This window comes from Ailuropoda melanoleuca, chromosome 3 (genome assembly GCF_002007445.2).
Source record: "Ailuropoda melanoleuca isolate Jingjing chromosome 3, ASM200744v2, whole genome shotgun sequence".
Classification (NCBI taxonomy): domain Eukaryota; kingdom Metazoa; phylum Chordata; class Mammalia; order Carnivora; family Ursidae; genus Ailuropoda; species Ailuropoda melanoleuca.
In genome coordinates, this window is record NC_048220.1 from 136031052 (window position 1) to 136057316 (window position 26265).

The window sequence follows — 26265 nt, forward strand, 5'->3', positions numbered from 1 at the left end:
TGGTGTTGCTCAACAGTCCAACCTACCTGATGCCCCCATGATGGCTTCTAGTATTTTCTTCCTTCTGTCACCAAGCTGAATTTCACTAACTGGAGGTCTTTGCTTAGACATCAACTATTGCCAGGGAAAACCCTCTAACAGGTGGCCATGCTGACTCATAGGACTCGGTCTGGCTTACTGCCTACCCCCCACCCCCCGCCCAGGGCCCGTCAGAATGCCTGATGCATGGCCAGTATCTGAAAACCAAAGGGAGGGAAAGTGGATACAGAAGTCTGCAAAGTGAACGAAGTGTTTGCATTCAAGGCTTCTTTTGATGCACAGCTCAGATTGGGGCTTGAAGCACTTCTGGTGTAAGGGGAAGAGGGTTGGGCACCCCTTAGAATCCCAGGGACAAAGAGCAGAGATAAGAAAGGACTGGGGCTCAGCTGAGTAGGTAGACGTGGGAGCAAACAAGTGCCTGCCTCTCTCTAAACCAGGGGTGAAGAGCAGACCACAGCTCAGGGTGCTACTTTGACCCCTGGCTTACCTTAGAAACCTGCGGGCAGAAATGTTTCCTACAGAGAAAGTCTTCTCAGTCTTGCTGCCCTCTGGGAACCTGTGTTGATGGCTTTGACGGTTGGCTTAGACCAGAGGAAATGAGTACCATGAAAAGATAGGGCATTAGCCATAGCAGAGATTTCCTTAATTTGGAATCCAAGGAACAACAGGAACTGGAGGGAGAAGGGTCAACGGGGTGCTGGACACATGAGGACATTTGGTAGACCATCATCCTCCCTACTGCAGGGAGCTCAGGAGGGAGTGGGAAGAGGCGAGGGCAGCCCAGCCTACCGTCATGGGTGACCATGTTACTTGAGGGGGCAGCCTCCATCTCCAGAGCCTAGCTGTTTGCAGTTCTGCCTCTTACTTTCTTCAGTGCCTCAAGTCTTGGCTCATATAACACAAATTTCATGTCCATCCCCAAACTGCATCGGTCACAGCAGTAGCTTATCACATGGAAAAAATGAAGGGGGAGATAAGAGCACATTTTCCACATTTCTTCTACAAGAGGAAGACAAAATATTTTCCAACAGGCATGAAGTAGGGACACCACACATAAAACAGACAAGAAAAATGCTCCAAAGATAGCATCCTGCTTGTGGCAAGGCTGCTGAACACACCATCTTTTCCTGCTCTTTTCTTAAGATCAGAAAAGCAGAAAGGCCGGGATTGTCATTTTTACTTTGTATGTGAAGACATGTAGAGAGGGCATGTAGACATGTACTCTGTATGTGAAGACATGTAGAGAGGGCATGTAGACATCTACTCTGTACGTGAGGACGTGTAGAGAAGGCATGTAGACATCTACTCTATACGTGAGGACGTGCAGAGAAGGCATTTTTACTGAACAAGACTTAAGTGTAGACTGTTTTGTTATCCCATAAGCCTGTCCCAGATTCAGTTCCCCAAACTAGTGTGTACCTGAACCCTCTGCCATGTAGAATCTACGGACACACGGCCACGGTTTACTCCTCTCTCTCTCTTGACTTACAGATGAGGCCACATTGTTGGATGTCTACTGATACTCTTCCTTTTATAAGGGAAGAACCTCTTTCTTTTCTTTTTTCTTTTCTTTTTTCTTTTTTCTTCCTTCCTTCCTTCCTCTCTCTCTCTTTCTTTCTTTCAAGATTTTTATTTATTTATTTGACAGAGAGAGAGAGAGAAACAGCCAGCAAGAGAGGGAACACAAGCAGGGGGAGTGGGAGAGGAAGAAGCAGGCTCTCAGCACAGGAGCCTGATGCGGGACTTGATCCCAGGACCCTGGGATCATGACCTGAGCCAAAGGCAAACGCTTAACGACTGAGCCACCCAGGCACCCCAGAACCTCTTCATTTCTAATAATGCTTTTATACTCTCCAACCTATTTGCTTAATGTTAATATTCCTAATATTCAGTTTTCTTTTTGTTAATATTTGCCTGGTGGATCTTTCTCTACTAGGTTACATATTTTCAAACTTCTTAGGTATTTATGTTTTATGTGTGTCCCTGAAAATAATACATAGCATGATTTTTAAGAGATAATTAGAGAATCTTTTGCCTCTTTACAAGTAAAATCTATTTTGCCTTTATTGTAATTACTGATACTTATGAACAAATTACAACATCTTATTCTGTGATTTCTGTCATGATTTTTGTCTTTGTTTCTTTTGCTTCCACCTGACCCATTTCCATGAATTTTTATTCACCCAGTTTTCTGTGTTTCTTTTCCTGCTACGCTTGACACTTCCTATCCCTAGACTTTAAGTGGTCACTCCAAAGTGCTAATGTGCCCCTGAGTCTACGAGAGTCAGGTAAGCAGTACCTCCTCCAACCTCAGAACTCACTTTCTCCCCCACGTTGAGTGCTCTGGTACTTCTGTGCTGTGCTCTTTTTAACTAACTCCAAATCTACCATCTGTGATTTAAATGGTCAGTCCTTGGATTTACAAATATATTTACCAATTTCTATGCTCATTCTTGATCCCAGTCCTTTCTTTTCATACTTTCCTTTTTATTAACTAATTCATTTGATAAATATCTGCTGATCACTTAAATATGCCAGGCATTGTTCTAGGCGTCAGAGATAGAGAAGCGAACAAAACAAAGTCCCTCTTCTTGCAGCATTCACATTATAGTGGCTGCTTCCATTATTCTTACTAAACCGTATGCCTTGGGGCACGTGGGTGGCACGGTCGGTTGAGCGTCTGACTCCTGGTTTTGGCTCAGGTCATGATCTCAGGGCCATGAGATCAAGCCCCATGACTGGCATGATCGTGGATCATGGAGCCTGATTAAGATTCTTTTCCCTCCCCCTCTGCCCCTCCCCCCCACTCATGCATGTGCACTCTCTCTCTCTCTGAAATAAATAAATCTTTAAAAAAAAATAAATGACATGCTTTCATTCTTCTGGTAAGTATCTCGCTCAGTCTTGGTCTACATTTTATCCTCATCATTGAACAACAGTCCCGATGGATCTGGAATTCCAGGTTCAGAGTTCATTTCCCTTAAGACTATTCTACCAACTTCCAGAATCCATGGTTCCTGGTGAGAAGTGGGGTAACTTTTATTTATTTTTTTTTAAAGATGAATTTATTTTTTTTAGAGATAGAAAGTGAGTGGAGGGTAGGGGCAGAGGGAGAAGGAGAATCCCAAGCAGGCTCCCCACTGAGCTCAGAGCCTGACACGGGGCTCGATCTCATGACCCCAGGATCATGACCTGATTCGAAACCATGAGTCAGATGCTCAACCAAGGGTGTCAGCAAGGCGCCCCAAGAAGTCGACTGTCTTTCTAATAGTGCTTCTCACAGGGGCTGTTGGGTCATTTCTCTCCTCATTTTTAAGACTTTGACTTTGATGTCCCTCGGTTTTACAATTATGTGTTTCAGTTTTGATGTATCCTACTGGACTTCTTTTTAAAATAACTTTTCCCCTTCACCTCCTTATAACTTCCATATAATACGGAACAAACACACACACAGCACCACGTTATTATAATTTCCCCTTTGTTCACTCCACTTTCTTTCAAAACACAAAACAAAAAGCACATTTACCAAATAATAAGTTGTAGTAAGGCCCTGGCCTGGGTGCTTTCCAAGTGCTGCAGCCACACGCACACTTGACTTCCTCTCTAGAAGACTTTCCTATGCCTACTTTCCAGATAAGATAATCTTAGAAACGTGAAGAGACTTTTCCAAATGACACAGCTAGTAAGCATTATAGCCAATGCTTCAACTCCAAACAGCCCGTGCTCTAAACACACTACACACCCTGCCTCCTGTTTCTAAGCACATGTATTTGAAAGAACTGGAAGAGGACAAGAAATGGTGGCCCATCGTTACAGAAATGCAAGATGAACCACTACTCTCTGATTATCCGTTGAAATCTCACAAATGAGGCAACAGGCATTGGTACAATAAATACGGCGAAAACATTCAGGGCATTTTTCTGGGTGAAGAACACCTTATTTTATGGTCTAGGCAACAGACGAAATCATCTTTCTGTGCAGGCAAGGACAACCTCACTCTCCAATCTGAGCTTTACCTGCTCTGAATCACCTTTGAACATAGCTAGCCAAGGATCACCCATCTCAGATGTGGTTAAAACGAATTCAAAACCAACCACATAGGTATTCATGGGAGAATACAGCGAAAGCCATGGTTTTACCTGTGCGACTTCTTCAAAATCTTCATGACGTTTCTGCAAAGCTCTGGCCCGATGCAGAGATTTCCCCACACCTGTATGTTTGCTCAGAAATGCTTCTCCATGGTTCTCAATCCAGTCTAGCACCTAAAATAAAGTACAGGTATATATGCCATAAAAACAATGTTCTGCCTTGTTCGATGGCGAGGGCTACCCACTGTTAGGGGCTGTTGTCAAAACTGTAACAAACAAGAAGCAAAGAAAGGAAAAAAACTGGACACTAATCTACCACGTCCGATCAGCTTCCCCAACATGATTTTCAACGGCTCTTACCGTAAAAGCATAAGTCTGTCTCTGTATAATCATTACGTGCAATAATGATTAAGTCTCATCTCATTTTATGCACAATGGAACATCTAAAACTGAGTAGGTTTTGGGTAAGACAGTGGTTATCAAGCAGTTTAGCTTAACATTTTTATAAAGCTCAAAGCTTCACAACTCAGGCATTCAGGCTGAACCACAAAAGTTAATGTTTTTCTGTCTCTTTAGAACACTGAAAACATAAATAAAACTTAAGAAAACAAAACACTTAAATGCCCCCGTGCTGGTCTTTGAGGTAATTTATTCTGTAAACTACTAAGCTGTTGTGAAAGCTAAACATTCCATGAATTTAATTACTTAAAAGTTCTTGCAAGTTGACATCCACCACCTACAGAAAGGGAGCAGAAGTTAAGCACTGCGATCCGATGTTTCTAGGTTCAGAGTCAGTGCTGAGGAGTTCACTGGCTCTCGTATTTGAGAAACCACAGAAAACTGACATTATCTAACAAAATATTTACACTACCATCAAACGTACATTTGGCTTCTTTCTGATGGGGAAAAGAGAACTAGCAAAAAATAAGTCAGTGACATCTTTTGCTATAAACTAAAACTTTACATACAAGGTATCTAAATATTCAAATACATTTGTTGACACACTGCTAAAGGCCACCTCTCATACTTCGCATTTAGTAACTATGGTAACAATGCATATGGATCAAAACTATCTCAGACTGAAGAACCAACTGGGGCAGGAACAGCCAGGACAGTGGTCGAGGGGACAATCTGGAAGCAGACCAGGCATGGTACCCCACTAATGGCAAAATAAAAGGGGTCTTAACTTGGGATTCAGTGCTATGAAAAGGATCCCTTGCCCTTTGTTGCCTGCACTAGAGAGATCAGCTGTGCTGACAGAACTCTTAAAGAAAAAAAAAGAAAAGAAAAGGCAGCTGGTAAGGGCCACCTGGTCTTGTTATCCATCGCTCCAAACCAGTGACCTTCAGAAGCCAAGCGCCTGACCGAGGGCCCTTTCTGCATAGGGTTTAGCAAAGTTAGTAGTACATGTAACTAAAATAGTTTGCAAACCTGAATAAATCGCTGGTGGTCCTCTTAAAGACCCTGTAGAATTAGCAGAGTTGTGATGCATGGCGGGGGGGGGGGACGATAGAGGAGCCAAGCCTTGTGGCAGAGGCTCAGCTAAAGCCACACAGCTACCTTATTGCGAGAGCTCATTTCTGAACCTCTTTTGTCAATACCACCGATCTGCTGGTCCCTCGGGGTCACACTATTGGAGTGCTTCTTAGTGGGTCTACATGTATTCTGTCACCTCACTCCCAGGCCTCCTGAAAGCTCTCTTGTTTCCACCCTCCGTTTCTAGCCCCTGCTGCACACCCAGGGTCTAGCTCTGTGTTCTGGGTGAGTTCTTTATCCCTCCCGGCCTGTAGCTTCCTTGGTTCTCAGTGATCGTAACGGGGAGCTGTGAGGTCTACGACAAGCACGTCACCCCAGCATGCCGGATATACAGTACACGCACCATCCCCACCCCTAAACCACAGCCTGTGGCAGAGTTCCATCCGATTTTAAGCTCTTGGGTGGCACAGCTATAATTATCTGTTGCTTTTCAGTTTAATTTTTTTTAAGTAATCTCTACACCCAACATGGGGCTCAAACTCATGAGCCCAAGATCAAGAGTCACACACTCCTCCAACTGTGCCAGCCAGCCGCCCCACCCATTGCTTTTTAGTTAGTGTTACATTATTGTCCTTTCTTGAGATAAGAGAGAGAGGGCTAGAGGGACTGCGCTTTAGTATTACCACTAGTAAGTAGTACTACATTCATGCTTGACTTCAAGGCAGACATAAAGCTGCTGGGTTGTTTACATGAGTCTCTTAATTCCTATTATAAAACACAGATCCTGTTCCATTCCTACAAAATGTCCACTGACAACTTCAAGACGACTCAACTTCAAGGATGGATAGAGTTAAATGGAATGTGCCTCTGGGCATGGAGCCAATAACACACAGGAGACAAGGATCATATATTTTAAGCTTGAAAAGATCTTAAAGATACATAAGTATACCTAGGCTACGTCTCCCTGACTACCAGATCTACATGAAAAGCTAAGAGATCTTTCTTTTTAACTACAGTATTTTCTGTATATTCCGCAACTTTACTGTTAATAGAAATTTGAGCCACTGGTAAACAGCAAACCTGATAATTACTGGCAAGTCAATATAGACTTGAAATAAGGACACAATTTCAAAAAGTAAAATGTAAACATTATTTGGTAGAAAGGGCTGAGGAAGCAAAATACAGTATTTTTAAAATAATAAAAATTGGTGTTGAAGCCTAAGAAAAGTCTTTCAGGAAGTGTAAGTTGGAAATTAAAGCTATTACGAACCAACCGTTCAGAGTTACAATTTTTCTTTTATTAGTGGTTCCTTTAGACAGAATTGTAAATACCAGGTGAAATTATATTTCCAACAAACAGGAAAGTAATTCAAAGAAGGTGTACAAACTCCAAGCACTTAAAAAAAAAATAGTGGCAGACAATTATGAAATCCAGCTCATACTCAAAACCAAATTCCCCATGAGACTTTTGCTCTTTTATAAGTCTGAGAACATTTCCCAGATCGCCCAGGAATCCTGAATCGATTTCAAAGACATGCTTGTGGAATCGTTTCCACTGAAAACATAAAAATACTTGCAAGTCAGGAGCTTCATCCACCTAATCCAGCCAGCCACCTCTCTGACCTCAGCTGCAGCCAGCAGCTGTCATTGGTCCTGTGACCCCAGCCCCAGAAACAAGGCTGGCACAGGATTCGCCACTCTGCTGCTAGACTGAAGGAGAAGGACAACAGCGATCCCTTCCAACCGGCTACCTGGCTCCTGGGCAGGACAGCAAAGCTGGGAGGCCAACGCTACCTCCCTCTCTGCGCAGAGGAAGTAGTGCAAGCTCATTCTTCTGTCCAGCAGCGCCCTCTAATGGACACAGTGAGAGCCCCCGGGTCCAGGTCACTCCAAAGTGAGCCACCAACACAACACAGATACCATCTCAGCATCTAAGGCAAAATGCCAGATGGGCAGGAAACCGTCATATTGTTCAGCTTAACTCCCTGCTTGTGATTACAAGACAGATCATGATGATGGCAAGTATGGTTATGCTCATTTCTTACCTAATAATTATATTGCTGTCTGGGAACCTGCTGTTGCAGCAAGCGCTGACCCGGGCTGGGTGTGCACTAAGCCATCATTCCTCACGGTGAGCTGGGGTAGGGAAGGCACATCATATCCCCATTTCACAGATGAAGACACAGGACCAAGGACCCTCTACTACCGTGTGGAAGAGACAGTCTGGGGACTAAGACCCAGAGGGTCCATTCTCTTAACCTCTGGTCTATACGCCTCTTGAGTCGGCTCAAGTGCCATACAGCTGGCACAATGGGGTCTGGAAGGAAAGAGCTGTTCTTATTTGCAAACAGCTGGGGAGCTCCTGGGCAAATGACCTCTGCTGAAGCAAACACTACCAACTCTCAGTTCAAGGCTGTGGGAACCAGCTGCTGGTGCCTTCCCACCAACTCACGTAGCAGAGTTCTGGCCATCTTGTACGACCTATGTGATTTTCTGTGACCAGCCCCCACGACCTAATGCTCACTGTTTCCTGGATTACTATTTCTGGTGATTGATTCTTTAAGAATTTGTGACTAAATACTACACCCTCATCAGAGGAAACTAATTCTCACAAACCTGTATCTCAACAACAGACAGTATAAGGCCAAAGTAAAGACATTCTCCCTGTAAAATGCAAAGGTGGGGATGCCTGGGTGGCTCCCTTGGTTAAGTGTCTGCCTTCAGCTCGGGTCATGATCCCAGGGTCCTGGGACTGAGTCCCACATTGGGGTCCTCACTCAGAGGGGAGCCTGCTTCTCCCTCTGCCTACCAATCTCCTTGCTTGTACTCTCTTCTCTCTCTGGCAAATAAATAAATAAAATCTTTAAAAAAAAAACAATAAAGTAAAATGCAGAGGTGTTTATTTCAAATACTGACTGGAGTAGCTTCCTAATATCGTCCCGCATCACGTCACTGCCGCCAACATTATTTACTGAGAGATTATTCCATGTATGTTTGGGAGGGCAACACAAGCAGGTCCATAATCCCTTATCCACAAAAAAGCTGAAATAACTCTAAAATTCTCAGTATTTTTTCAAAACTTGGTCCCAAAAATCCCTTTGGCACCAACATCTGGTAGTGTAGTCTCTAGTCCTGTACATTTGGCTGCAGAAATCTCCATGCTTTCCTTTAGATTATGGGGGGTGGCCCAGACCCCACTAGTGTCCTCTATCACACACCATACGCACTCTGTTATCTTCCTAAAGCTTGAAAAACTTTTTTTTTTAAAAGATTTTATTTATTTATTCGACAGAGACAGAGACAGCCAGCGAGAGAGGGAACACAAGCAGGGGGAGTGGGAGAGGAAGAAGCAGGCTCATAGCGCAGGAGCCTGATGTGGGGCTCGATCCCATAACGCTGGGATCACGCCCTGAGCCAAAGGCAGACACTTAATGACTGCGCCACCCAGGCGCCCCTGAAAAACTCTTAACCCCAAACACTTCTATCCCCAAGGGCTACAAATGAGAGAGTGGACTTTGATTATTGTCCCTAGTCAACAAGAAATGGGGGCTCAGAGAAGTGAAACGACTTGCTCAAGAAAGAAGACTGAGAAAAGAGATTCACATGAAGGTCTTCACAGCCCCAAACTCAGGCTCTAACCCGTCATTACATCACATCATGGCTTGTAGATCCTACATGAACACTGTAACTAAAATTAGAGTTCTAGCTCTAGAATAGCTGCTTATAAAAACTAGATAAGACCTTGGACATAAAACAATCAAGAACACATGAAGCCAGTCTGGTTTTACTGGGAATTCCAGATCCAAAGAGTATCCAGGGAGAGTATCCAAATATCTCTGAAATCCAGCTACCATTTTAAAGAGACATAATCACTGAATAAGCGTTTTCTGTCATAATAATGAGAACTCCTTCAAAGTCACGTTTATTCAGCTTACAACACACAAACACATGAATCAAGTGAAAAACCAAGATAATTCTAAAATACCCTAAGCATGTTCTTTTTTAATATAAAATCAGATTTTTCCAGTAGCAAAATATTAATTTCCTCCCTGCCCATCTCCTATAAAGCGAGAATTAACCGAGTTTCATTTAGTTACTTCCTTGTTCGACCCCTGTTGGTTTTCATTTAAATCACCAGGGATGCCAATCTCAAAACAGACTGTGTTTCCGGGGCTATCTATTTATTTTATTTTTTTTCCCATTGCCATTTTTAAGTAAGTGCTCCTGAAACAATCATTTAGATCAGAGCTTTCTTATCAAATCAACAGTATTTTAACGATTATAACAAAGAATGAGTGATTAAGTAACATCACTGCAAAACTGCTAAAGGGAAGCAGGAGACCAAAAAGGAGGCCTTCGCTTAGAGAATGTTTGTATGAAAGCCTGGTGTTTAGCACTGCCCTGAGGCTATCCAATATTATGCTATTAATGAAATTTGCCCACAAAGTTAAAATCACAAAAGAAGGATACTCTGCGTTTATATTATTGAATTCCACATACACATCCTCTCTCAGGATGCCTGGTACCCTTTTCCGGAAGCAAAGAGCATATTTTACCTGAAACCAGCATCCTCGTTCATGTTCTTCCCTTTTTGGTAGAGGCCAGGCTTGCTGACCAACTGCATGGAAAAGAGCAGGAGGAGGACACAGCCCGGGGCAACTGTGAGGGGCTGGACTCAAGCCACTAGAAGCCACAAGTCAGTGCAGAGGGCTTCTCTCCCCTGCCTTCTCTGCCCCCACTTACCCACTCCCGAGGGGACTAACTGAACCCCTCACAGTGGTGAGCAACTGCAGCTTCTAGAGTCCCTTCCCCTGCCTGAAAAGCCCCACTTCGATAGTCCTTCCTAAGCAACATGTCAATTTAATTTTGCTCTTTGATTGGCTCAGAAGCGAACCACCCTCCTCAGGTGGAGAGCAGGGAAGCAGTTAGAAAACCATCAGGCTTCCTGGAGCTTCGGTCAAGTCACTGGACTTTTTTCAGGCTCAGTTCTGTTAACTGGAAAACAAGGAGCTTAGCTTGAGAGGATCACAAGGGCCTTGGCTCTAAATTCTATGATCTGCACAGCACAACTTCTACAGTGAAATGAGAGACGCAAGTCAACACACATCTGTGGGCTTTTGGGGCCTGAGGGAAGAAGGGGGAACTTTTCAGGTCCAGCATGTACAGTTGCCTGACAATAATGACAGTCCTCCATTTCTTTATTTCTCTCCACTGGAGCCAAGAGCTGTTTCTTCATTCATTGTATTCCAAACCCAGAATTAAGTTAGCCCTAAAAATCTATAGAATTATTCTTAATATGGAAAGATCTTCTTTAAAAAATATGGTTTCTAGAACATTCTGAAGTATACTAAGCCTAATGCTCACTTGGAAAAATAACCTATTTAAACAAACAAAAAACATCTGCAAGTTACACAAATGTACAGCAAATATTACGGCGAATGTGTGCTACAGAACCACAATGTCCTGTGTTGCAAGAGTTACTTTTTTTAAAAAAAGATTTACTTATTTTGAAAGAGAGAGATGGAGGAGGGAAGGATAGGGAGAGTTTGAGCACAGGGATGAGGAGAAGAGGGAGAGAGAGAATCTCAAGCAGACTCCCTGCTGAGTGGTGAGCCTGACTCAGGGCTCAATCTCAGGACTCTGAGATCATGACCTGAGCTGCAATCAGAAGTCAGATGCTTAACCAACTGAGCCACCCAAGCATCTCGAGAGCTACTTTTGCTTAACTAATCTAAGAGCATCTGCAATGTCAGAACACATGTTCCATGTACACTTTCTTGGCTAGAAGGGAACGTAGGTGAAATCAATGAAGAAGGGCTCACAAAGGGCTTGGTGGGGATTAAAGACCTAAATGTGAGACCTGAAACCATAAAAATCCTAGAAGAGAGCATAGGCAATATTTCTCTGACACCAGCCATAGCAACAGTTTTCTAGATGTATCTCCTGAGGCAAAGGAAACAGAAACAAAAATAAACTATTGGGACTTCATCAAAATAAAGAACTTCTGCACAGTGAAGGAAACAATCAACAAAACTAAAAGGCAACTTACTGAATGGGAGAAGATATATGCAAATGACATATCTGAGAAAGGGTTAGTATCCAAAACACTTAAAGAACTTAGACAATTTAACACCCAAAAAACAAATAAGCCAATTAAAAATGGGCAGAAGATATAAACAGACATTTCTCCAAAGAAGACATCCAGATGACTAACAGACACATGAAAAGATGCTCAACCCTCACTCATCACCAAGGAAATACAAATCAAGACTACAACGAGATATCACCTCATACCTTTCAGAATGGCTAAAATCAAAAAACACAAGAGACAACAGATGGTGGCGAGGATGTAGAGAAAGGAGAACCCTCTGCGCTGTTGGTGGGAATGCAAACTGGTGCAGCCACTGTGGAAAACAGTACAGAATTTCCTCAAAAAGTTAAAAATAGAACTACCCTACCATCCAGTAATCACACTACTTGGGTATTTACCCAAAGAATACAAGAACACTAATTCAAAGGGATACAAGCACCCTGATGTTTATAGCAGCATTATTTATAATAGTCAAATTATGGAAGCAGCCCAAGTGTCCACTGACAGATTAGTAAAGAGGTGTAATGTGTGTGTGTGTATATATATATATAATGGAATATTATCCAGCCATAAAAAGGAATGAAATCTTGCCATTTGCAATGACATGGATGCAGCTAGAAAGTATAATGCTAAGTGAAATAAGTCAGTCAGAGAAAGACAAACACCGTATGTTTTACTCATGTGGAATTTAAGAAACAAATGAGCAAAGGAAAAAAAAGAGAGAGAGAGAGAGACAAAGCAGAAAGAGACTCTGAACTGCAGAGAACAGACTGATGGTTACCAGATGGGAGGTGGGTGGGGGGAGGGGTGAAAAAGGCGATGGAGATTGAAGAGCACACTTATCGTAATGAGCTCTGAATAACGTACAGAACCGCGAAATCACTCTATTGTACACCTGAAACTAACAGAACACTGTATGGTAACTACACTGGAATTAAAATTAAAAACTTAATTAAAAAAAAGAGAAGTTGGCGGAATTTTAAACTTTTATATGATCTACCTACCCATCTATCGTCTAAAAATATTTAAACCACCAGTTCTCATGGTTATTACCCTAGTTTTAATTACATAAGTACATGAAATTTCTTAAGGAAAACAAAGAAGCTAAGGAAGGAAAAGGAGGAAGGTGGTAGGTAGGTTATTATTCATATAAATAGTCTCACCTTGGATATTCCCATGAAACTCCAACCAAACCATCATTCTATCAATACCAGTGCATCTATTTACCTTTCCCATTCTTGGTTTGGAAATGAATATAAAAGAGTCCAAAGTTGTCCATCCCCCCCCAAATCTTCCTATGTCCAGATCTTAATCTGGGACACTGAAGTTATCATGTATAAGGTAAGTCTAGTTATTGAACTGTGTAAATGCACATGCATGCAGTATCCCCTGTCCAGCTAATCCCTGGGCATTTTCCACTTTGGGGCCCCAGGCAATATGGCTGGCACTCAATAAAAGGGGGCTGGGGTTTGCTGGGCTCTGCTGCTCCTCAGTGCAGGAATCCTCAAGGGCTTAATGACCTTTGCTCCCTACTCACTTCTGATTTACCCCAGTCCCCTGGGCTCCAGCTCCCTGTCCTGACAGCTCACAGTGCTCATGTATCCTGCAATCCTGTACTCTATCTGCTTTGGGGGAAGAAAATTCACCCATTTCCCACCCTTTGAACTCCCACTGTTGACTTTCAGCTCCTTGTGAGCTTGGTTACTAAGATCACCCTCACAGTCAAGTCTCTCCTGTGTACACTACCACAAAAGGTAATTAAAGCTGGCTCTAAACCCACCAGGAAGATCAGCATCAGCCTCCATCAGTCCCCAGCAGCTTCCCGATTCCTCCCCAAACACTTACCCTCCAGTACTCCCTAATTCCAATGGAGAAACTCTCAGAAAAGATGGCAATCCTCTAACCATTCTTATCACCAGCCACAATCAAAACTGTGAGCGTGGGAATGTAAACAGAAGACAGTGTTAAGTAGCTAGGGCTATATAATGATTCTGGTGAGTGGGACGAGAAAAACCCACCCTCTTGACTTAAATTAATGAGCAAAGGACAATGAGGTTCAGAAACCTTCGGTTAAAAGCTAGGTCCATGTAGGTGACACCAACCAAGAACTCCTAAGTCAAGCATCAACGAGATGGCTTTTAGTGGTGTAAGGATAACAGCCTCGGACCCAAGACAAACATGTAAACTAGCTTCTCTGTGCACTGGAAACCTCCTCCTTTGCCTTTATGGCATATCCTGACTTCCCTCCCCCTGCTGCATTTAAGATCCTCATTTTGCATTCAAGTGGCCAAAATCTGTACCAGGGACCTTGCCATATTTGTACAATTCCCATGCACTGAAATGATCCCTTCCTTCCTCCGCCACTCCTGATTCCCCAATATCTAGCAAAACTCCTATTCCTTCAAGCAGATCTCCTAGTTAGATCACTTGTTTCCAATATAAGGCCAACCCACCCCCATTCCAGAATAAATGAAGAAACTTTTATCCCAAAACAATCTTTAATTAGCAAAATTGGGTAATTCCTTAAATGTCTTCATCTATCCATGCATTCACTCATTAGACAAATATTGAACTGAATCCCAGGCATTTGGGAAACACCAATGAATAAAATACAGATCACTGCACCATGGACCTCACACTTCTGCTCTCCAAGACTTCTCCATGACAAGCACGGATGTCCACAATAGGACTCAGCCTGTCTCCTCAACTGGAGTCTCGCTCCCTCCAACTCTCCACATGGCCACCAGGGCAAGCTTTCTAACACGTGCAGTACCCTGTCCTGCACCCCCACCGCCCAGAACATCGAGTCGAAATGCACAAGGCACAGGCCCCACCTGGTGTGAACTCAATGTAGTGCAGTGGGGGAAAACAGTAGCTCAGCAGGTTGGCTGTGAGAGTAGGAGAGGAGAGAAACATACACGTTAGGAAGCACGTGAAGCACCAAGATGCCATCTACGTGTTTCACAGCCACTCACAAGTCTCTCCAGGCCCTGGCACCCATTTACAGCACTCAGGCGAGGCCCACCGTGTCCCTTCGATGGCAAACCCTCGCTTACAGAAACAAGTCGCAAGCTTTCATCATGAGGTCACCTTTCACCACCTGCCCCATCTCACACCTCCATCCCTCTCCATTCCACCATGCCAGGCTGCCTGCTGCTCTTTGGACAGACCCTGCCCGTCTGGATCTTGAATCTCACCACAGTTCCCACTGCCCAATCCTCAACCTGCTGACTTTCTACCCACCCTTCAAAGAGCAGCTCAAACCCTACCTCTCCCATGAAGACTTTCATGGCACCCAGGCAGCTGGGACTTGCACCTCTACTATGGCACTCTTCGTTTTCCCTGTACACCACACCCTGACACTTGAGACGGATACAGGCAAAGCTTTCTGGAGCCCCCACGTTTGCACAAATCATTAAAGCATCAATATTCACCCTTAAAATGCATGTGCAGGGTAGGCAGATAACACGGAGGAGGGCGGCTAGTTGTACTCACTCCCTCACTCCAGCTAACCCCTTCAGAGGCATGACTCACGTTCACGCCTTAGCGAAATTACACCTGACAATAACCAAAGACATTCAACACTAAATCTGAACATGGTATGGTATAATTTATTAGACTATCAAATGATCTACTTTTACTAGATTACAATTCCTCGAGGAAAGGAGCTTTGACGTCTGCAATACAGTTACCTCTGTATCTGAGTGTCACACGTGAGAGAGATTTTGGAAAAAAAAAAAAAGAAATGAAATGTGGATGAGAAGAATCTAGAGGATACTGGATTTGTTTCGCTGTTTTCTCAGAATATTAGTTAAGGGCCCCACATCAACTGGAAGGCGTTCTTTCAAGAAACAGCTCTAAGGGGGTGATGCTCATACATACGAGGGGTGACCGGGGTGGGGGTAGGGCCAGGAGGCTTTTTTAGGAGATCTCCCTGCCTAAGGGGCTTCTTTGGGGAGGGCAGAAAGGGAATTCTGGGGCCCTTCCACCTCACCCAACACGCTGGAGTAACTAAATGGCCCCAATGTGAGAGGCAGGCAGACTGAACGGGTGAGTAGGAAAATGAGTTTGCAAGCACACCACTATGGGCTCCTTCCACACGTATCACCCCACCTGAACATGTTCAGCCACAATGATGACGTTAGAGCCAACTTCAGCGTGCCCTAAACTGAAGATCACCGCTCAGCGGTAACACACCCAAACATCCACGGAGGGCTGCTCTAACAGTGAACATAAGGCAGTGGGAATACATCTATTACTTGATCATCAAGAAAGAGCATTCATTTTAAGGGAACAATGACAAAGGTTTCTACTTGTCATCAGGGAGCGTGTGTGTTTGAGTCAGTCATTCCAGCCCCCTCCTCCAGCCTTTGATTTGGACAAGTGGTAAGGGACCATGCACCGGTGGCCTCACCCACCCTAGCATCTGGGTATCTGAAACACCTTCCATACAGGAATCATAAAATTCCCTTTGCTTGTGAAAGAAAAAAAAAAACTAAACACTAAACCAAAATTATTCATAAGTCGAAGACCAAACTCCTCATGCCATTCTCCCACTGCCCCCCGCCCCTCCTGGAGAACACACTGCTGACACTCTAGCTTCTGTCCTTTCAAAGAGCTTTCCACAGACAAGCATGTCCTCTTTGGGACGGTTGTTTCCATAAGAATGTCATCATTCCATACCCATTATGTGGTTGGTTGCTTTTCTTTTTTCTCAGCAGGATTTACAGATGCTTTCTCAACAACCAAGCAAAAACCACCTGTGGTATCTAGTTGACTTACATTTTTTGTGGATTTTGTGTTCATCTTTACAAATTTACCTTCTGCTGACAATGTCTTTCTAAAGGACTACTTTTTTTTTTCCCATTTATTCTCAGCTTACCTCTCCTAGTCTAAGCTCAATATAGCAAAAATTTCCACATGTTATAATTGCTTGCGTTTCAGAAACACATTTTTGGTTCTGACATCCTATGGACTCCTTCGAGGTAAAGTGCTTGCTTTGCGTAATCTTATCAACTTCAGTTCTTGCTCTACAAGTCAAGCCTACACAGCAATTTCCTGTTTGCATAACAAGTCCAGGCCATTCCAGATCATTTAATCAAAAGAACTTTCCCTTAAAGAGCAATTATCTATTTTCTATGGAATGCTAATAGGACCATGTATGCATGATGTGTATTGCAAAACACTTTCTCCTGCTAACATCCAACCCAACCTGATGTTTGAGGGAAAAAAAATGTAGCTTAAAGAACTGGTCTCATAATTATCATAATTACCTTTCCACATATAAAACGTAATGTTTGCTGTTTTCAAATTCAAGGGCATGAAGTACTTGGTGCCAAATTAGATGGCTAGACTCCTCAGCCTATTCCCAAAGGTGCCTCTCCCTGCCATAAACTGTCCAGTGGCTTATTCTCATGTGCCTGGCGCCCCGTGGAGCCCTCAGAGTTGGGGTGTCAGGGGAGGGAGAACCTCTGCTGCTGTGTCAGACACAAGGCCAGAAGGCGTGCTGGTCCATGGGTTTGTAATGAACACCTGATCCAAGGGACAGAGAGATGAATGGGGAAGTCCTTTAATACTGAAACTATTAACATTTCATGGTTTGTGGAAGTTTTTAGACAATTAGGAGAAGCTAATATTCATGCTTTCAACCACAGCACCTCTTTTCTCACAAATATCTCCCTGACATTGACTCCCCCTCTATATTCTTTCCCTGGCAATTATCCTCTTTGGTTAAAATAGCATTGGAAAGAGACATGAAAAACATCAAAATGATCGTTTCTGAGGTACTTGGTATATGCAATCTTCAGAGAATTCAAAACCCATAAGTAGAATCAAAGCACTGTATGGGAATATTAAAAATTATAGAGCAATTTAAAGTATTCTGAACTCACCAGACTCACGTTACATGAAGAAGGAGGGTCAATAAAATATAGAGAATCTACGTGTTCATGGGAACACAGCGCGACTCTCCACGGTCCCAGCCCACTGAGCAGGAAAGCCCACTGGCCTTCAGATGGCACGCGGGGAGAGTGAAATCTGAATCCGTATGTGACTGAGCAATGCTCCTGGGCTCTTGGGTGCTCAGGGAAGAGAGAGGTTTTGTTCCATACCTAACTCCGTGACAGCACGCCAACTCCCAGAATTCCCTCAGCCCCAGCATTCACACCTCATCCACACCCTTGTTGCCCTCTCTTTTAGGGCAAGGACACAACTATTATCTAGTTTATCACTAAAGCTGTACCATATTTTATATGCTACTGCAGCTTTAATCCTCAAAACCCTGGCAGCAGGCCAATCTTCTTTACTCCATAACAGGGGCATGAATGTACGGGGACTGCTGGACTTACTCTTATTTTGCTGACAATAACAAACAAAAGGGAAAACTGCTTAGAAAATGATAGTTATAACATTCCACTTTTTGTGAACTGGACTAGTATCTGTTAAGCACCTACTGTGCACCACAGACTGCACTATCGAAGTGGGGAGAGAAGCAAGGTTGGCTTACTGCTTCAGTAACCAGAGAACAGACAAATGCTAAATTGTAACGAAACCAGGTAAAGCACCTCTGGCGTTATACTCACCAATAAATGTAAGTGGGGACGACCTGTCTCAAGAACACACCTCAGAGCCTCCAGCGGAGGCCCTGCACCGCCTCACGTGTTCTGCCGATGTGAGCTAGCGGCCAGCAGAAGCCTGTGCGTGCATTCTCAAAACCATGGTCGCTCATGGAAAGCAAAGCAGCCGCGCGTGTGTGCGTGTGCGTATGGGCGTATGCCACCCACATGTGATCCTTCCATTCCCCCTGGCTTTATCAGCTACTCAGTCTCTCAGCACAGATCCGCCCGGGGTGACACGCACTCACCGAAACTCCCAACTCCATCCCCATGCAGCAAAGCAGGCCCTGGGACTGACCTGCTGCACGTCTTGCTGGAACACACACAGCTGCAGGCGCTGGTGGAGCCGGACCTTGCGGTGCTGCCAGATGTTTTCCAGCTGCCGCTGGTGGTGCAGCACCTCGTGGATGACATCCAGGACATGGTGCACGGCCTTGGAGTAGTTGGCGGAGGCTGTCAGGGAATCGGAGCTGCCGGGAGTCAGAGGCCGCTGGAGCTTGTCAAGGAGCGACTTCCCATCCTGGCTCACCTTCCGACAAAACAGACGGGCGATTAGCCACGGTTCACGGCTTGACCCAGGCCGTGATCCCTGTGCTCGGAAGGGTGCGTGTGCATGTGTGTATACACACTCACACCCCACACACATACACACTCTCACACACATACACACTCTCATGCACACTCACACAAATATGAACAGTAGTTTTACTCAAAGCCATATTTTATAAAGAACAAAATAAAATTTAAAACAAACCCCTCAGTTCTCCAGTGATGCCACAGGACCAAATGTGGTAAAACACTGAGTTAAAATAAAAGAATGTTCATTCTCATACAGGATAGTAGGTGCCATTCTTAATGAATAAACATAGTATCTTGCTGTATCTGGCATATGTCAGTTGATATAATTAAAATTTAGATGTAATAATTTTCCCTTAAGATATTGTTAGAATTAAACAATCACAGTAGAGCAAAATTTTAACACTGAATCTCAAAACCTCAGTTAAAAAAATACTATCTAACCTTTGGCAAAGAATATGTACTTAAACTTTCTGATGTAGTTGGATAGCAATTTTACTTCACAGAATAAAAATTTTAAAGTGCCATTTTACTTGATTCACAAACTTAAAGAAATTTTAATTGAAATGCCATCATTTTTTAAAAGAGATTTCAATATTATTTCTATCTTATGGCAGCTAACTACCAAATTACAATGAAATGAAAGCACTCGGACTAGCCAACGAAATAAGCAAAGGTAAAAGTGTAATATGGAAAGAAAAGCACTATATATTTTTCATATTTAAGTGATTCTTAAGATTTATAAAGGACTATGCCAGATGTGGTAGAAAAAAATATGACATCAGACAATACAAAAGACACGTGGCCCATAACATAGCAAGGCTGTGATTCAGGGGGCTTCTTGAGTCATCCCCACCACCATGATCCCTGTGCTCAGACACTTCTGAGTCTGAAAACCTCACTGGGTTTCTACAGAAAGGAAGAGCAAATGGGAGCCTTGCGAATAGACACAAGCAGGGTTCAGAGGCAAAATGCAGGAGAGGGAGGAGGAGGAGAGCCAGACAGACCAATACGGGAAGCCCCTAGCAACCAGAAAGCCGTGGAATTTCCTTTCAGGGTCTTACAACTTTCAGTCGTGTTGGAATGGAACGTGTTTGATTTCCCAGACCTGATTCTGAGATCTCTGTGGGAAGTGCTGACTAGTGCTCATGAAGGCTGATTGTCAGCCTTTGTAGATTAAGACAGATCGAATGTGTCAAGAAAGCAAAATGTCAGAAACAGCCAAGGTGACATAACCAAAGAAAACAGGTGAAAAAGAACCAACTAAACGATTTAGTATCAGGCCTGTATAAAAACAAAAATAGTGAGAATTTAAGTCTTCTAAAACAGTTGCTCCCAGGAGTCACTGAATTTTCGATACAATGGGCATTTTTGATACAATGGAGAGCAAAGCACCATGACACATTTGGGAAGGGACTCATTGTGAAGGATCCAGAGAAGCAGGATATTTCCTCAAAATGAAGCCTGTCTTGCTCAATTATCTGAGCTAGGCTCTATTTAACATAGACACGTGAAGTCTTCCTCCTCCCCGCCTTTTTTTTTTCCTACTTTAACATACACTGATTTTTCCAGGAATGCAATTACCATGTTAGTCGAAGTAAAGTAGTTCCTGGTTTTCTTTGGAACTTCGTAAGAGTGGCTTACCATTTCAAAGTAGCAGCACGATAATACCATTCTCTGTATTGGAGTCACCAATATAACACACGTCTGACCTGCATTTGCTATATTCACAACAATTTTTTATCTATGGCCAACATTAATAAAAAATCTGAATATCTAATTTTTTCTTATATTGTGCATGTCCTTAGGCATTTTTAGGAACACATTTTATTATCAATCACCTTTGTCTCTAATTTACATTGTAACATGTATTTATCTATATATACACATATAAATTTTATGTGACGATAGATTACTCATACATTTTATTCTAGCAGGCATCAGAAAATGTTTTGTTAATCACTGGGGGTGTAGCTTCTCTTAGGACTAAAAATCAGTGCCCCAAGTCACACATTTCACATTCTATACAGCCTAGCAAAGCTTCCTATAAGTAGTTCCTCAAAGTTTTATTCCTTATAGAAAACGTAAGTGAAGAAACATACAGAGCATATGATCTGGTGAATATGTTTTAGAAGGATATGGATCAGAAGTATGGGAGAAATGGATAGTTAACTCCTCTAAGTCCACTGGCCCCTCCTTGACAGCCAAACCCTGATAGTCAGGGATGGCAATTCCCCAGCTATAAAACTGCATTTCCCAACCTCACTTACAAAATAAGAGTAGCCAATATACAGAAGTAAAAAATATTGAGGGGGCTTCCAGGAAAGACGTTTAGGAGGTGCTCATCCCCCCTTGTCTCTTCCCCTCCCTGCTGCCAAGAACTTGGTGGAGATGGCTGGAGCTTCGGCAGCTAATAATAACCTTGAGGCAGCCTTAGGGGTGGCAGCCTACCTGCTAAACAGACAAAAGACAAAAGGACCCAGAGATCTCTTACTAACAGAGCTACTGTACCAGTCCTGAAATGCCAGCCTTGGGACTTCTACAGTGGCAGAAAGCAAACTTATCTTAAGCCATTGTTTTATATCATACACTAGAAATACAAAATTCTCTAGGCCTCACCAGGGGTTCACAGGCATTCGTGTGACACCACTAATATTCTACTACTGTGAATAAATAAATAATATGAGCAAGAATATTCCAATGAATCTGTCTTCCCTCGGGGGTCTCTGCAATATTTAGCAGAGCTCCGGAGCAGATATCATTATTGGATTTAGAAGAACACGCTGGCTCATGACAGATGGCTGGTGGGAAATGGCTGAGTTCTTACATAGAACGTGAACACACAAATACCTCAACATAAGACAACTTATTAAGTAGAACCCTGCCTTCTGGGAATTCCTAAGCAGGGACTGAAGTGTCCGTGTCTGTGTCCCCCCGCTGGTGCAGTCTGTGGCAGACACCGTGGCGGCCAAAGTGGCAGACAGATTCCGGGCAAGAGAACATCTCTTACGCCCACTGTGACCACACACAGACAGCACATGACTCTAGCACATGCTCATGCACCGCATTTCTCCAACAGACCTTTCGGAAACAATTCTAATTCTGTGCTTTTTTTTTTTTTTCATTTCTGTTTAAAGATTTTATTTATTTGAGAGAGAGCATGAGCATGTGAGACAGAACACGAGCAGTGGGGGCAGCACAGGGAAAGGGAGAAACAGGATCCCGCTGAGCAGGGAGCCCAAGGTGGTTCTCAATGTGGGGCTCAATCCCAGGACCCCGAGATCACGACCTGAGGCAAAGGCAGACACTTATCTGGCTGAACCACTCAGGCGTCCCCTCAGGGCAGCTTTTATGGATATGTCGATTGAAAAGAAGCTATTCAAGCACATAAAGGATATCATTTCTGTTTCAGTGACTTCCAGCAAAATGCTGTCTTCATTTAGTAGAGCAGTATTATGTAAGGAAACAATATGCTACAAATTTATGAAGGCTACTGTTCTACTGCATAGAAATAAAGATTCTCTGGTACAGAATCACCAGAAAAGAAATAATGAAAGACACTGAAAAGTATACAGCAGCCCAAATACTACTATATAGTTTAAGTACCGAAACAAATAGCCCACGTTTACACTATGTGAGGTAGTTCTAAATTTCTTAACCACAGAACCAGGTGAATTAATTTACTGAAGTTATATGTTTTGTCTAAAAATATTTTTCTAGCTTTCAGGCAGTCAAACCCTGTCTCTCACAAAGGGACAATAGCTGCAAAAAAGAACATCAACCTTTACTATCTAAAAGCAGGACTTCCGTAATTTTTGAAAGAATCAAACTGGCTCTTTTTTTTTTCAGGTTCTGCCCTCTGTTTTTCTTGGAATACAGTGCTTGAGGACTTCACACATAGTGCAAATTACATTTTACAAAGACTAATGTTCTATAAATGCATGACTAATATGTTCTAATAACTAAATCAGGACAAATGAAAATTCTTAACTGTTAAAAATCTAAAATAATGGTCTGGTTCTTGAATATTTACTTTTTTTTTTTTAAGATTGTATTTATTTGAGAGCGAGGGAAAGAAAGCGAGCATGCAGGGGGAGAGGCAGGGCAAGAGGGAGAAGCAGGCTCCCCGCTGAGCAGGGAGCCCAACACAGGGCTCAATCCCAGGACCCTGAGATCATGACCTGAGCCAAAGGCAGACGCTTAACCAAATGAGCCACCCAGCTGTCCCTTGAATATTTACTTTTAATCAAACTCCACGTAAGATTTGTAAGCTTGGTAAGATCTGGATTCCTGTGTGTTCCACCACACCTCACGGAGATTTGCCTATTCTTATTTCTGGTACTTGGTGCTCTACATTTCCCATAAATCAGATTAGAGTTAAGAGACTCCACCAGGAATCTTCCTCACGTGCACAAAGTAAGAAGGTTGCTCTGATCAAAGGAAAGGGATAGTACCTGGAGATTTTTGCTTACAGTTGCAGAAACTGCCAGCCACCACCCAAAGATCACATATGACCTACAATATGTCCATTAGGTCTAAATGTGCTGGTTTATATCTAAAAATGATAGGAAATGTTATTCCCCAGATATAACCCAAATAAGCAAAATACACAAAATATATAAAGGCATGATCAGAAATGACTACACTTAGCATGCAGGGAAGAAACACTGGTCCTTCTTCAAAACTTTCATGAAACAAGTTGCACCACTTGCAACAACTCAAACCAACACAATTTGTTTTGACTTTTTTTGCAGGGCTTAGGGCTTGCCACGGCCTGCAGAGCACACAACTCCACGCTAAGCCTGGGAATGGCTTCATGGCCACCACTATCCTTTCCGACTCATGCTGAAATGATTCTGAAATCAAAGTTCTAATAAAGCAGGAAAGAGTGACGATGGGTCCGCATGTCCCGTAGCTGGGTCGATGGTCCTCGGCCAAACAGGAACACTTCCTCCCTGGATCAGGAGGTTAAACCTATCGTAAGACGCCTACGCTAAGAAGCTCCTACCAGTCACAGAGGCCAATGACCCTTCTGAAATGTCCGTACTGGCAGCGGCATTTTCCCACGCATCAGGGAGGCCTCCTGAGAAAGAACAGGCAACATTCTTGCCTTCAGATTTTTTGGCTCCCCTCTGATGATGGTTCTTGCTCCCGGCCAAGTTCTTAGGATGGTCCTCTAATGGCAGTTTTCTAGATCTTTCAGCTATTAGGTTTCTTACTCAAAACCAGATCAATCTAACCATGTTTGACTCTCATACCTCCACATGGGATTATCAGAAAGGAAAAACCAAGATAAGATGAAAACTGGAAACTGCTGGAGCAGCCCAATTGGTTAAGTTAGGTCTGTGCAAAGAACATGGCTGTTCTGTAGATTGTACTTGGGCCTGCCATTTTTTACTCCTTCATACTTCAAGCCCTTGCAAGACTTCAAGATTAGGGATATGCAGAGACTGCTGTGTGGTCTGTCACCTCTGACGCTGCGCCAAACGCTGACTCCACCACACTGCTAGCAACAGCGATGCTGCAATACTTAATGAGGCTTTGAACAACCGCTATATAGAAGTTCCTCTATAGCAAGGTCGCCGAGCTTCCACATACACCAAAGACGTATGCTTTTATTAAGTTGACTATCAAGGTGACTCATTTTGCTGTCTGTTTTTCTCACAAGCTGTTAACACTAATCATGCCATCACCCACGTATATAGTGCCTTACAAAAGGAGGCCGACCAGCTTCCTGGGCAGCAAACCAGTCACTTCCATGAGGCCCTACTGAAGTGTGCAATATGTCAGCACATTTGCTAAACTGAGAAACTAAAACAGAAACGAAACCCTGACATCACAGCAAATAAGAGCAGCCAAAGCCCACCTGCCGTCTCCCTTCCTCCTGCTCCACGAATCGCTACACACAGCCACAGTGGTCAGCAGGTGCACACTCACTGCACAACTCAAACATTCAGCGCTTAAGTTTGCGTGACCACACAAGCGTGCTGAGATAAAAGTCATCTGTACAAATTTAGTTTGTGGGGAAGGTAGTTGATGAGTTTGCTTGCTTAAAAATAAAATGTTAAAAATGAGTACTCTCCATGCTGTTTCTAAAAGTACAGCTTACCCAACACGTGTCTGTTGCTTCCCTGTCTTGTGATCAACTACACCAGATGACGTTAGCCCCAAAGCCGGTGAGCGGAAGCAAGCGTGTGTTTACGAGGCACATGTGTGCTCCTGCTGCTAAATCACACAGAAACACCACGGTACGGGGCTCATTAAAACACTGAAAAGCAGGTGTTTGGGTTTTGGGGAAAAAAACGCTGGGAAGATTTCCCACAGCAAACCGGTGTCATCAGAGACTAGAAACTGCAGACACTGTTTAAAGAAAAAATTATGGGAGGGAGAAGGGAAAGTGAGAGGAAAGGAGAAAGGACGAGCAAAGGCCCGCTCTCACATGTCCCTGCTCAAGGACCGCGCGCCCCGGCGGGGGCTGGCTCACGGTTAGCCCTGGGGGGAGCGCCTCCTGCGTGGATCGCGACGCCGACACAGGGTAAGGACCGGCTGCCGGCGTGCGGTCGCCTAAGCCTCCGCAGGGCAGGCGCCGGATCCGCCAGGACAGCCATTAAACACGGACGGAGACTCTCCACGTCTCGGGCGGCGACGAGGAGCTGCTTTAAAGCAGCACCCTGCTGCTAGAAAACCACTGATTCAGGGAAGGAAAAACCACCTGAATATCAAGAGCGGCTCTTCCCTTCCCATCTTCCCTCCGCTCCCCTCCTGGCACGGAGGAAATGGCGCCCAGGTCCGAGGCAGGAAGGGTGGCAGCGCCAACGCAGGCGTCCCTGCAGGGCTTTCTGAGGATCCCGGGGGCTGGGGGAGAGACGCACACAGAGAAGCCAGACAAAGCGACGAGGAGACCGGGCGGACGGAGAAAATACTCTCACTGAACCAACAGCTAATAGAGCTGAGGGTGTAGGGAGCCAGGCTTCTCGTCGTCCCAGAAGGAATTTATAAGCACAGAAAGGGAAAGGCTGGAAAGAGCCCTGACGCACTGGGTTAGGAACGGAAGCGCCGGTACGGACACGTGGATCTTTCCCACTGACACGGACGCTGCGAGACACAGCAGCAGTCCCAGGTGGAGAGCACACGGCTGCACACGTACACGGCCGTGTACAAGGGTGTCCTGACTGCCCCGAGCGCCTGGAAGCCCTGACGCCCCACAAGCAAACAAGCGCTCCGGCGCCCCATCTTTGTCTCTAAACCCCACACAACGCAATGACTGCAAGTCCTCCTAGGCGAGACGGCGGATCCCAGGGATGAGGCAGGGAAAGCACACGAGCCTGGGAACATTTTACCAGAAAGTAAGGACATGCCCAAATAATGATAAGGACGTTAA

The 26265-nt window shown here is 44.0% G+C and overlaps 1 protein-coding gene across 1 annotated transcript in view; it reads right to left on the bottom strand.

Moving 5' to 3' along the window:
* The window catches only part of TRIO (trio Rho guanine nucleotide exchange factor), a 347159-nt gene that overhangs the window by 162298 nt on the left and 158596 nt on the right, over positions 1-26265 (bottom strand). The window contains 2 exon segments of the mRNA XM_034657080.1: positions 4179-4301; positions 18607-18837. Coding sequence (XP_034512971.1) covers positions 4179-4301; positions 18607-18837 — 354 coding nt within the window.